Here is a 13,881-nt window from a genome sequence, read left to right on the forward strand (position 1 = left end):
CATTACTGTCCATGTAAAGTGGATGGTAAAGTATTGGGAAAGATGTAGAATGTGGAATTGGGTATGGAATGTTGGGCTTCTCTTATTATAAAGGTGAATTGATAGAGGTCTTCAAAGATCTTTGATCAAATGCATGATAAGCTCTCCCTCCTCTCCCTCCTCTCCCTCCTCTCCCTCCTCTCCCTCCTCTCCCTCCTCTCCCTCCTCTCCCTCCTCTCCCTCCTCTCCCTCCTCTCCCTCCTCTCCCTCCTCTCCCTCCTCTCCCTCCTCTCCCTCCTCTCCCTCCTCTCCCTCCTCTCCCTCCTCTGAACATACACCTGCTAGACGGTACAGATGTGCACAATATTGCCAAAAAATATGTGGTGACAACTTTGTGTTGAAAACATTTTCCTAAGGGAGAGAGCACTATCTGAAATGATAGTGGAAGTTAATTCATTCAATTTGGATAAGTATGCAGAGAACACTAATAATTTTTTGGTGAGGAACGTGTCTGCTTTTGTAAAGCAGGTTAGAGAGAAAGAAGTTAGTATCCATAAAAAGACTGAGCTTCACTTTTTCCTGAAAAGGAAATCATCTTTTCTAGTTTCCTCCAAGTCTTTAAAAATTCTAAATATTTTCTAATCTCCCATGTTCAGAAATGTTATTTCACACCTCTAAAACAGGTGGGACTTGAACCTGGACCTTTATAGTTAGGGGCACTACCAATGCATTACAGAGCCATTTTTATTGCACCTGGTATTCCCAGGTGGTCTCCCACCAAATACTAAGCACATCTGAATTGATTTAGCTTCAGTGATCACGTGTTTTAAAGGCTGTAGACGTTTTTAAAAAAAAACATACACTTGCATGACTGACTGCCCTCAGAGGTAGCATACAAAACTACTCATTTCCTTGATGCTGCTCCACTGTCTCGGGTCAACTAGTGGTGATGGGCAATAAATGTTGGCTATGCCAGGATATCTACAAGACGGGATGAGTTAGCAAAGGCTGAAGATAGTTGGGGGGAGATGTTAAGGGAAAAATAAGAGCAGAAAGCATTATGGGAAGAGAACAATTAACATTAAGTGTGAATCTTCTCAGAACTGATTTACTTCAGTTTTATTTGGGGGAGGGGGGGAAGCTTTAGAGTGTTTGGCTAACTGCTGAGTAATTGGAAAGGGGAGTAGGAGGTGTAGAGAAATTTTAATCTTGCTGACAAATGGCCATAAGCACCTACTTGTTAGAGTTTGAGGATAAGGGTGGTGCAGTTTCAGAAGATGATACCCAAAATCATCAACTCTATTAATTTGAGGCACATCAAAATAGATTCTTAACATTACCATTCTGATGTTTTATGTCACCAGAATTGTTTGTGTGTATATATGCACTGAAGTGGGCAAAATCCAACCTGGAGCACAGAAAAAAAAATTCAGAGCAATTGTTATTTGGTGTTGTCATTTCATGGAACCAAAATGTCTAGAGTTATTGCAGAAGACCAAGACTCCTCCGAGCTTACCAGAAGACTTCGCTATTGAAATTGCTAGTTTCCAGCAATTCATTTGACAGTGGCACAAACAATTGTCCATTATGTCACATCTGCAACATTGACCAAATATCTGTAAACTTCAAATTGCTAACATTTGAATATAAAATAAGGAGGCTTATAAATATCACGTGGCTTTCTCTAGAACAGAGATTTTAATGTGTTGCTGACATGAAAAAATTTACACTCTGGTGATTTAAAACTTAATGCCATGCTGAAAACCAAATTCCCTGGAAGGGATTTTGTTTGACTTCATGAAGACAGTTTGGATAAATGAGGATGTGGTGAAGTTGTGAATTGACAACTTAAATTGGTCATTTCAGTGACCTACTTAAAGAATGTGACTTAGTAGTGTGAGATGCACTTGTACCCAGTGTAACGGAGTTTCATGTGTCTGAAGAAATAATACTCAAATTGACGTAATTAGGAGGTGGAGTTCTAAGTCGAATGTATAATTTAACCATGTTTGTGATAAATGGGTTCTTAGTGGAGGTGAAAGCTCAATTTGAATGCGTTTGATTTTTCTTTGTGGTTTTGTCATCAAATCATGGGATGCTATTTGTGCGTGGACTGTCATCGTAGCACTCATAAAATACAGGCTATTCAATTAATGAAAAAGCAGAAGATCTTTTGTAGAATGATGTTTCTGAAGCTGGTAGCACCAAACCTGAATCAGGCACATTGCAGTGCCCTAGCTGAAATGATTCAGAATGAATATCATGAACTTCAAATGTTTAAGACTGAATTTGAATTTGTCTGGCACTTTTTTTAACAAAATGTTTTTTAATCTCTCATTCTACAAGTATGCATTTAATAATAATCACTAAAAATAGAGTTGCAAGTGTGGTGCTGGAAAAGCACAGCAGGGGAGGCAGCATCCGTGGAGCAGGAGAATCGATTTAATGAGCATAAGCCCTTCCTATGAAGTGCTTCTTTGATGTCAATTCTGATACTCCAGCATCTGCAGTCCTCACTTTCTCCTAATCATTAAATATATCCCACTGATGTAACGGAAATACATTGGCTATGCAAACTATACCTTGATGTATAAATCAACATCAGGTCCTATCGTGGTGTATAAGTAAACATGCTTTTTAGGAGAATTTTTCACAGCATCAATGGTCAAGTTTAAACATCACAATCCAATTTTTAGTTTTTAAATGTAAGGCCATATGTGTTGCAAAAACAATACAGCACAGGAAAAGCCCTTTAGCCCACTAAGCCTGTGCCAATTCCAATTCTCTCACACCAAGACTATCCATCCTTTTTATGCCTTTTTATAAATCTGCAGACCTCTAATAGGTCACGCCTCAGCCTCTGATTTACTAGTGAAAACAATCCAAGTTCATCCGACCTCCCCTCTTAAGTAAAACCCCCTAGACCAAGCAACATCCTGGTAAAAAATGAGGTCTGCAGATGCTGGAGATCACAGCTGAAAATGTGTTGCTGGTTAAAGCACAGCAGGTTAGGCAGCATCCAAGGAACAGGAAATTTGACGTTTCGGGCATAAGCCCTTCATCAGGAATCTGATGAAGGGCTTATGCCCGAAACGTCGAATTTCCTGTTCCTTGGATGCTGCCTAACCTGCTGTGCTTTAACCAGCAACACATTTTCAACATCCTGGTAAACCTTCTCTGCACCCTCTCCAAAGCATTCACGCCCTCTGGTTGCGAGGTGACCAGAACTGCATCCAATATTCCAAATGTGATCAAACTAAAATTTTATAACAGCTGTAACATAACTTGCCAACTTTTATTTGATGCCCCAGGTGATAAAGGCAAGCATGCTTTATGCCACCTTGTTGACCATCTTATCCACCTGTGTGGCACTTAGAGGAATCTGTGGTTCTGTAGGCCCAGATCCTTCTGCATATCAATGGTCTTAAGGGTTCTGTCATTATTGCATGATTCGCAGCGAATTTGATTTTCAAAAATGCATCACTTCACATTTGTCTGGAGTAAACTCCATTTGCCATTTCTCTGCCTAAATCTGCAGTCTGTTTATATCCCACGATATCATTTGACAATGCTCCCCATTATGGGCAGCACGGTGGCACTGTGGTTCAATTCCCGACTCAGGCGACTGACTGGGTGGAGTTTGCACATTCTCCCCGTGTCTGCGTGGGTTTCCTCCTGGTGCTCCGGTTTCCTCCCACAGTCCAAAGATGTGTGGGTCAGGTGAATTGGCCATGCTAAATTGCCCGTAGTGTTAGGTAAGGGGTAAATGTATGGGTGGGTTGCGCTTCAGCGGGTCGGTGTGGACTTGTTGGGCCGAAGGGCCTGTTTCCACACTGTAAGTAATGTAATCTAATTATCTGTAACTCTGCAAGTTTTGGTGTCATCTACAAACTTTCCAATAAGACCATCAATATTTTCCTCCAGATCTCATAACAAACAGCAAATGTCCTAAGACTGATCTACTACTAATTACTGATATGTTCTGAAAAGCTACTGCTTTCTACTACTACTCATCTTTTTTTAAGCAAGCCTGTTCTGTCTCCATCTAGGCAGTATACCCCAGAACCCATGAGACTCTATCCGTTGTACCTGTCTGCCATCTGGTAACTTATTAAATGCGTTAAAGTCAATGTTGACAACATCTACTGCCCTTCTCTCATCAATCATTCTTGTCACTGCCTCCCAAAAAAACCTAGTCGACATGACCTTCTCTCCCCATCCTCGCACGCGCGCACACACTGCCTATCACTAACAAGTCCATTTGCTTTCAAATCTTGTGTCTCAGTATCTTCTCCAATAGCTCCCTCACCATTGGCATTGGCATAATTACCAACCAGTAATTAACTGGATTCTCTGTTTCCCTTCTTTAAATAAAGGAACAATGCTGGCCGTCCTCTGGTCCTCTGGAACTTCGCCTGAGACCAAAGAGGATGCAAAGATATGGTATTTCCTCTCTTGCCTCCCCACAGTATCCTGGGTTAGATCCCACCTGCCCTGCGGACCAGTCTTCCTTAATGCATTTCCAGACACCCAACACTTCTTCCTTCATTATGTTGGCATTGAGTATTCACGCATCTTTCCCTAACCTCAACATCCCTTTTCCCTCTCTTTGGTGAATACCGATGTAAAATACTCATTAAGGATCTCACCCATTTCCTCTGGCTCCATACACAACCTCCCTCATTTATCCTTAAGTGGGCCTTCTCTTTCCCCAGCTACCCTCTTGCTCCTAATGTATGTATAAAATGCCTCTGAATTTTCCTTAATCCTGCTGGTCAAGGACACTGTATGGCCTCTTTTAAGCCCTCTGAAGTCCTGTTTGAGCTCCTGCTGGCTTTCTCTATATTCTTCAAGGGTGTCATCTGTTTTTAGTTGTCGAGACCTTGGGTATGCTTCCCTTTTGACTAGACTGATTTCCTGTCATCCAAGGTTCCTGAATACTGCATTCCTGTCCTTTTTTTCAGCAACGTGCAAGTCCTGCACTCTAATCAACTGGTCTTTAAAAGACTCCCATCTGTCAGGTGTGGATTTGCCCTCAAACAGCCAATTCTATATATGCTCTCCAATTCCTGCCTAATTCAGTTATAATTGGCCTTTCCCCAATTTAACATCTTCATCCGAGGTCTTGTCCTTATCCATAAGTATCCAAAAAAACCTGTGAATTAGGGTCACTATTCCCAAGATGCTCCGCACTGAAACTTTGATCACTTGGCTCAACTCCTTTCCCAATACCAGGTCCTGTATAGCCCCCTTACTCATTGGTCTATCTAATATTGTCTCAAAAAGATCCATCTGGACACCTAACTAATTGTGTTCCCCATCCAATCCCTGAGCACCAAGACAGTCCCAATCAATAATGGGGAAGTTAAAATCATTCCTCACAATAACTGTTACTTTCACATCTTTCCAGAATCTGACGACTGATCTCTTCCTCTATCTCCTGGCAGTTGGAGTCCTTAGTGCAATCCCAGCAATGTGATTGCATCCTTCCTGAGCTCTAACCATATGCCTCACAGCAAGATCCACTCCCCAGGATGTCCTCCCTCAATATGTTTGTGATATGCTCCCTAACTAATAATGCAACTCCCCACCTCTTGATTCCTTTGCTGTCTCATCTAAAATTGATTTTTTCCTGGAATGTTCAGCTACTAATGCTGGCCCTCTTTCAACCATGACTCTGATAGCAACAACATCATGATTGCATACATTGATCCCGGCTGTACGTTCATCCTTCTTACTTGTTATACTTCTTGCTTTACGGCAGATATAATCTAAGCATCCAGTTCTGCAGTGTTCAGCAATCTCTCCCTGACAGCTCATCCTCTTGGCTATAAGTCTCAAGCTCCTCTTCATTCTCTATACTTAATGACCTGTTTCTCCCAGTCTCATCCATTGTCGTCATTCCCCCCTCCCCCCACGGGTCGTACTTTCACTGGAGGTATTCCAACGGTATACATAACTGACTCCTACACACACCATCAGCTCTTTAGCCATTTGTTCAATAGTACTATATCTGTTCTTCGCCTCAGCATGTGGTATGGGTAGTAATTTTGATATTCCTACCCATCAGATCCTGCTTTTTTTTTTAGTTTGCAATCTAACTTCAAGTTTTTGTTTGAAAGACCTTGTCATTCTTCCTACATGTGCCAGTCTCTTCTGTTTACCCTCCAATTCGGGATAGCCTGTACCTACTCTGACATCTGATTCTGGAACCAGGGAGGCAACATACCAACCTGAAGTATCTCTTGTGGCCACAGAAGTGTCTGTCTATGCCCTTGACTATCAATGTCCAATTACTATTTAGTACACTTTGTCCCGCACCTCTATATAACAAGTTGAGTTGTGGTGTCACTACTGATGTCTGCTACTGTCACCTGATAAGCCATCCCCTCATCAGTATCCAAAATAGAATACTTGTTGATGGGAACAACTACAGGGGACTCCTGAACTGCCTGCCTGTTCAATATCGCTTACCTATGACACTCCCCACCATCTGCTTGTCATGTAAAACAGATCCATTTGTTCAGTGAGCAGCTGAAGCTGGTACACTTCCTGCTGATGTAATTATCAGGGATACTACTAGGGTCCATGATTGACCACGTTTTGGGGCAGAATGCAACCCACCAACTAACTTGACAAACCCTCTATTGGCTATGAGATTACAAGTTAAAGTTTAATGAGATACCTAAAAATTCATTATTATTTTCTAATACATAGCATCCTCCACCCTCCACCCTCCTAACCCTTTAGTAGACTGAGCCACGTACCCATACTGTTGTGAGATTTCTTCACCTGCAGCACCACAGGAATGAACAGGTTAATATGTTAACCCTGACCAATCAGAAGTCGTGCTGCCTTCATCCCCCTGTGATGTCTGCAGGGTGCTTCCCCAGAATGGGTGGCTGCTGGCTCTTCCTGAAAGGAATGTGCCCCAATTGAAACTAAGCCCAACAACACCCTCCCTTGATTCTAAATCTTCCTCTGTATAAGCACCTCCCTCTGGCTCCTGCTACTCTCTGCTCCTGAAAGGAATGTGCCCTGACTGAAACTCTATTCACAAAAGCTTTTATTTTGTCTCATTCACAGAAAGGTTTCATGTTGGCAGTACAGTTCTTGGGACCCACCAGAGGATTAAATTTTGTCACCAGGCTACCAAAGAAAGGAACTGAATGTTAACAACATGATTCATTTTGTCTGAGGATGAATTTCAATAGATTAGAGTAGCTTAAATTGGAACAAGTGTTGACAAGTATTTTCAGGACAGGAACCTCGATTTATTCGAAGAATATCTCTGGGTCCCGATTAGAAAAATTTCTTCAGAGGTGTTACCAAAACTGACTGTGTCTTTTCCTTACGACGATTAAATGTGCATTTGGCTCACTGAAATGCTGCTGAGAACAGTCATGGATATCATGGGAGCCCAGGGTAAAGTGTTGGAAAGAATTACAAGTGACCAGATTTATAATCATCTTGATAAGAATGAGTTGATTAGGGATAGTCAACACTGTTTTGTGAAGGGTAGGTTGTGCCTCTCAAACCTTTTATTGAGTTCTTTGAGAAGGTGACCAAACAGTTGGATGAGGTTGATGTGGTGTAAATGGATTTCAATATGCCATTTGATAAGGTTCTTCACGGTAAGCTATTACACAAAATACTGAGTCATAGGATTGAGGTGATTGAGTGGTTTGTATCAGAAATTGGCTAGCTGAAAGAAGACAGAGGTTGGTAGTTGATGGGGACTATTCATCCTGGAGTTCAGTTACTGATGGGATACCGCAAGGATCTGTTTTGGGTCCACTGTTGTCACTTATATAAATGATCTGGATGTGACCATAGAAGGATGGGTTAGTAAATTTTGCAGATGACTCTAAGGTTAGCAGTGGTATGGACACTGAAGAGTGTTGTAGGTTAGAGAGGAACTTGGGTAAGCTGCAGAGCTGGGCTGAGTTGTGGCAAATGGAGTTTCATGCAGAAAAGTGTGAGGTGATAAGAATGCAGAGTACTGGACTAATCGTAAGATTCTTGGTCATGTGGATGAGCAGAGAGATCTCTGTCCAGGTACATAAGTCCTTGAAAGTTGCCACCCAGGTTGTTAGGTTTGTTAAGAAGGCATGCGGTGTGTTAGCTTTTATTAATAGAGGGATTGGGTTTCAGAACCGTGAAGTCATGTTGCAACTGTACAAAACTCTGGTGTGGCCATGTTTGGAGTATTGCGTGCAGTTCTGGTCACCCCATTATGGGAAGGATGTGGAAGCTTTGGAAAGGATTGAGCAGATTTACTAGGATGTTGCCTGGTATGGAGGGAAGATCTTGTGAGGAAAGGCTGAAGGCTGTTTTTCATTAGAGAGAAGGAAGTTGAGAGATGACTTAATTGAGACATATAAGGTAATCAGAGGGTTAGAAAGGTTGGAAAGTGAGACCCTTTTTCCCCCTGTCGATGGCAAGCACGAGGAGACATATCCATCACCCCTCAATTTAAAGCAATAGGTCAGAGGTAGTTTCTTTACTCAGTAGTAGGGGCATGGAAAATACTGCCTGCAACAGTAGACTCATTAACTTTAAATGTATTTAAATGGTCATTGGATAGGCATGAAAATGGAATAGTGTAGCTTAGATGGACTTCAGATTGGTTTCACAGAGCGCCGCAACATGGAGGGCCGAAGGGTTTGTACTGTGCTGTAATGTTCTACGTTTACAATGATCCGCAAAACAACTTGTGGAATCACTAATTGAATTCACTGATCTGAATTATACTTCCTGAAAGGATTATCAAAGTAAATACAGTTGCAACTTTCTAAATGAAATGAAGGAACTTGCATAGTTATGGGTAAGCCAAATGCATAGGCTGAATTGGATAGTACTTTGAAAAGGACATCCTGTACTGTGTGATTGTATACTTTAATTTTTGCAGTATTTTCCTTTCTATTACAATGGCAGGTATGGGGGTAGGGGCATGGGCAGGAGAGGTATGGTGCTAGGACCATTGATGGGGACAATATTCAGATAAACCAAAACCAGTCAAGGAACTGTTTCCCTGTTTAAGACAGTAAAATTGACAGCAATTTTGTTTCTATTGTTGATAATGGAATTTGGGTGTTGCTGGCTAACACAGCATTTTTTTTCATTCTTCCCTGATTGGCCAGAGGGCAGTTAAGGGTTAGCTTCAATGATGTGGTTCTGAATGATCCAAACCATAAAAACATAAGAAGTAAGTAGGAGTAGGCCATCCAGTCCCTCAAGCTTGCTATGTTAAAAATCTCAACAGATTATAGTTCAAGTTTAATTGGAAGCACACTAGCTTTCGGAGCGCCGCTCCTTTCATCAGGTGGTTGAAGGAGTGACACTCCGAAAGCTAGTGCTTCCAAATAAACCTGTTGGACTATAACCTGGTTTTGTGTGATTTTAACTTTGTACACCCCAGTCAACACCAGCATCTCCAAATCCAGGTTGCTATACTACACCAAGTCATGGCTGATTTGCCTCTGGTCTCAGCACCTATTTTATGCTAACTTCTCAGCCTAGAGTACCTCAATATTTCAAAATCAATCTCATTACTCGTAAGTCGTTCAATAATTTCTCCTTCACAACTGAATTTCTGACAATTGCCATCAGAGATAATTACCGTCAGTTACCATGCATATTCATGTGTCCCATTATTCTTTAACTCTGTTCACTAGTTTGTGATTCTCACTCTAGTGGAAGCATCTCAATTCATCTTGTCAATCTCCTTAATCTTGTATGCTTTGATAAGATGAACAATGTTTCTTCTAAACATAAATGAGTAAAGATCGTTCTTGAAGAGTCAATCCCATCATCTGAGGGATCAACCTCGTGAATCGTTTTTCACCTTGCTCCAAGCTAGTGTATTGTTTTCTTAATTAGAGGGACCAAACCTGTATACAGTATTCCAGGCGCAACCTTGAGGCCATCATTCCATTTGCTGATTCAACATGCATATGCACCAAAAGTTCTCTTTCAAGCATAAGAGCATTCTGCCCATGTTCTACTTGTTTAGAGTCTTTGTAGATTTAAATAATAGTCTCTCTTGAATCTTCCTACCAAAGTGCATAACCTTTCACTTACCTACGTTATCTACTGACTTGCGCAAATATAAAAAATTGGAAGAGGAGTTGGCCATTTGGCCCCTTGAACCTGCTCTACTATTCAATATGTTCATGGCTAATCATTCCATTCCTTACCGTGTTCTTGCTTTCTCTCCATAGCCTTTGATCCTTAGCCTCACAAGCTATATCTGTCGTCTTGAAAATATTCAATGTTTTTTGCCTTCATGCCTTTGTGGCAGAGAATTCCGCTGGTTTGCCACTCTGGGTGAAGAAGTTTCTCCTCTTCATACCAAATGGGCTACCCTGTATCCTTCCTGTATTCAGACCCTTTATTCTGGACTGCTGGTCACTTGGAATATCCTTCCTATATTTACCTTATTTTGTCATAGAATTGTAGTTTTGAGATTCTCTATCTCCTACCAAATCTAGGCCCTCTTCATATCAAATGGGCCAACCCCAACCTCCCCATTAAACCAGCAGACAAAGTGGGGGATGGGGCACACTGTGTGGTAGTTTGGCACAGCAATCTCTACACTGCTGAAGCCAGGTTATCAACTGATGGACACCTCCTCCCACCCCCTTACCACAACCTCACCTCTCATAAACAATCCGTCAAATCGCAGACCATCCACATCCTCAACACCTCAGGGGACTCTCACCCATAGCCTCCATTCTCCTCCATTTCCGCCACCTCCAGTCAGACCCCACCACCCAGAGATATATTTCCCTCCCCACCTGTATCTGTGTTCTGCAATGGTGGGATTTGAACCTGAGTATCTGGATTAAAAGTCTTGCAATAATAGCACTAGGCTAGTTACCTTTTAAGACCTGAGTTCCTCTCCCTCAAAATGGAGTTTGATTTTGAAATTCTGCCATGTTGCGATTGCTGCTCCCTTAGGGACCCTTAACTGCGAGATCTCATTAATCCTACCCCACGAATTTATGATTTCACCATCTACCATGGTTTCATTAAACATTAACCTAGTTTCTGGATTACTAGTTCAGTTACATTGTCGCTATGTCACCACCTCAGTACATTTCTTTGTCTGTCCTCTTGTGATTTATAATCCATGAAGTATTTAGATACCTCACTGAAACATTAATAGGATTGATAAATTAAAAGGTATTTCATTTTAAACCAATCAAAGTAGGTCTTTGAAATAACCAATTTGCACCAATTGCTATTTTATTTTCAGGACTGGCTTTTGAAAAGTTCGTATTTTTATTTGAATAGACTTACGATCAATGAAAATATCAGGGTTCTAATTAGTGCTGTTGAAAGCATTGGATTGAACTTTGGACTAAATGACAAATGACCTTTTGTTTCTAGAACAGAAGTAGAGGTTCAGCCCATTGAGTCTGCTCTGCCATTTAGTTAGATCATGGTTGATCTGATGCTCATGCAGACATGTCTGCAGGTACAGAACAATTGTTATGTAGTGCTGAATGCTCTTGGATGCTAAAGAACGAGAAGTAAAAGGTGATGAGAAGGACAGTGTAGATTCTAGTAGCAAATAGTTTAAACGGGGCAAATAAAGTAAGATTGTTTGCTCTATTGCGGATGCTAACTAAAACATGTACAACTTCAAAATGTCTTGCAGGTGTGGAAAGCTAGATTGAATGGCTACGAAGAAGCTGCAAAACTGTTTCAGAAAATTCAAGATGAGAAAAGCCCAGAATGGTCCAAATACTTAGGATTAATTAAAAAATTTGTAACTGACTCCAATGCAGTAGCCCAGCTGAAAGGATTGGAAGCAGCACTTGTTTATATAGAAAATGCTCATGTAGCAGGACGGTAAGTTCTTAAAATTCCACAAGCTGAGTACATAGAAAAAAACTCACTCCAAATGCAGTTATACAAGTGTTTGACTTGATATTTACTTGTATGATGTTTTGTTGTTTGGATTTTGGAATCTTTTACCATTTTAGTATGGACTTGCAGAACAAAAGACACACACTTGTCTCTAGTTTTTATGTTTGTCATTTTGATTCTTTGAGTCTGCCCTGCCATTAGATAGTATTTAGAGGATCAACCAGATACTATTTCTTGCATTGTGTTTCTTGATGCCTTTAAGATATATTAATCAATCACTTTCTCATATCTTCAATTTCATGCTCATCACAGGCTTCTGTGGTAGAGTATTCCTCAGATTCCGTACCCATTAGTAAAGAAATGTTTCTTATCTCAGTCCATACCCTGAGACTGTCCAACTGTACCATTTCCCTTCCTACCTGTTTCCTGCACCTGCCTGTCTGCTTTCATTGACTGATGTGTGGGTACATCAATATTATCAGCATTTAAGTAATACTCCTCTTCTGTTGTTCATACTGAAATATGTACAAAGAAAATTACAGCACAGGAGCAGGTCCTTCAGCCCTCCAAGCCTGCACCCACCGATCCAGATCCTTTATCGAAATCTGTTGCCTGTTTTCTATTGGTTTGTATCCCTTTGCTCCCTGCCCATTCATTTATCTGTCTAGATACATCTTAAATGATGCTATCATGCCTGCCTCTACCACCTTTGCTGGCAATGCGTTCCAGGCACCCACCACCCTCTGCATAAAGAACGTTCTGCGCATTTCTCTGCTAAACTTTTCCCCCCTCACTTTCAAGCCATGACCCCTAGTAATTGAGTTCCCCACCGTGGAGAAAAGGCTGCTTGCTATCCACCCTGTCTATACCTAGCATGATTTTGTAGACCTCAATCAGGTTCCCCCTTAACCTTTTTTCTAATGAAAATAATCCTAATCTACTCAACCTCTCTTCATAGCTTTCGCCTTCCATAACAGGCAACATCCTAGTGAACCTCCTCTCCAAATCATCCAAGCCCTTCTGGTAATATGGCAACCAGAACTGTACATAGGTTCGGCCACATTTGGAATACTAAGTCCTATACAACTTCAACATGACCTGCCAACTCTTTTACTCAATACCCCATCTGATGAAGGAAAGCATGTCACATGCTGCCTTGACCACTGTATTAACCTCCGTTGCCAGTGCACCTGAACACCCAGATATCTCTGTACATCAGTTTTCTCCAGGGCTTTTCCATTTACTGTATAGTATTCATCATTTTAGCCATGTTATACTGCATCTGCTGGAATTTGTCTGTTAACTCTACTCCACTTGCCTAAATTACCTTGCAGCTTCTTGCATCTTTCTCACATGTTTCAGGCCAGCCCCATTTTGTGTTGTCAGTAAACTTGGAAATGTTGAATTTGGTTCCCTTATCTCTGTCCCGCCAGTGGGAAAAGACCCACTTATTCTCACTGTTTTCTGGCAGCCAGTTCTCAATTTGGGAATATATATAACCTGCTATCCCATGTGTTTTAACTTTACCCATAGCCTCTTCAGAAGAGTATTCTGAAAATGCAAATACACCACATCTGCTAGGTAAGCATAATTTTGCTTTCATAACCTTTTATGCTTGCTTAGTGGATGTGGTGTATTTTGTCCAATCGCTTTCTAAGAGCTTTGTTATCACATCTTTATAGTTTACTCTTATGTTTTCCCTACTGCTGATTTTAGGCTAACTGGTCAATAATTCTCACACTCTCTCTCTCACTCTCTCTCTCTCACTCTCTCTCTCTCTCTCTATATCCAGTCTTTCCAGGGCTACTTCCTTTAGTACTCTAGCATATATTATCAGGTGTTGGTGATTTTTGGCAGATAATCAAATTGGTGATGATTATGAATATAGTTAAACAAGAAATATTTAGCTACCATGTCAGCATACTTGCAAGATTCAAGCGTTGAATCCATATTAGAGGAAGCAGTCTCCACTGTTAAGTGATCAGGATTCCTATATCTGAATTTGTTGAAATTTAGCTATTTCCT

General features: G+C 41.1%; 1 protein-coding gene across 3 annotated transcripts in view; it reads left to right on the forward strand.

Moving 5' to 3' along the window:
* The window catches only part of ckap5 (cytoskeleton associated protein 5), a 119,478-nt gene that overhangs the window by 19,784 nt on the left and 85,813 nt on the right, over nucleotides 1-13,881 (forward strand). For all 3 annotated transcript variants that reach the window (XM_060839086.1, XM_060839087.1, XM_060839085.1), the window contains one exon: nucleotides 11,645-11,838. In XM_060839086.1, the coding sequence (XP_060695069.1) occupies nucleotides 11,645-11,838 (194 nt within the window). The remainder of the gene's footprint in view (nucleotides 1-11,644; nucleotides 11,839-13,881) is intronic.

Source organism: Hemiscyllium ocellatum, chromosome 18, assembly GCF_020745735.1.
Source record: "Hemiscyllium ocellatum isolate sHemOce1 chromosome 18, sHemOce1.pat.X.cur, whole genome shotgun sequence".
Lineage (NCBI taxonomy): Eukaryota > Metazoa > Chordata > Chondrichthyes > Orectolobiformes > Hemiscylliidae > Hemiscyllium > Hemiscyllium ocellatum.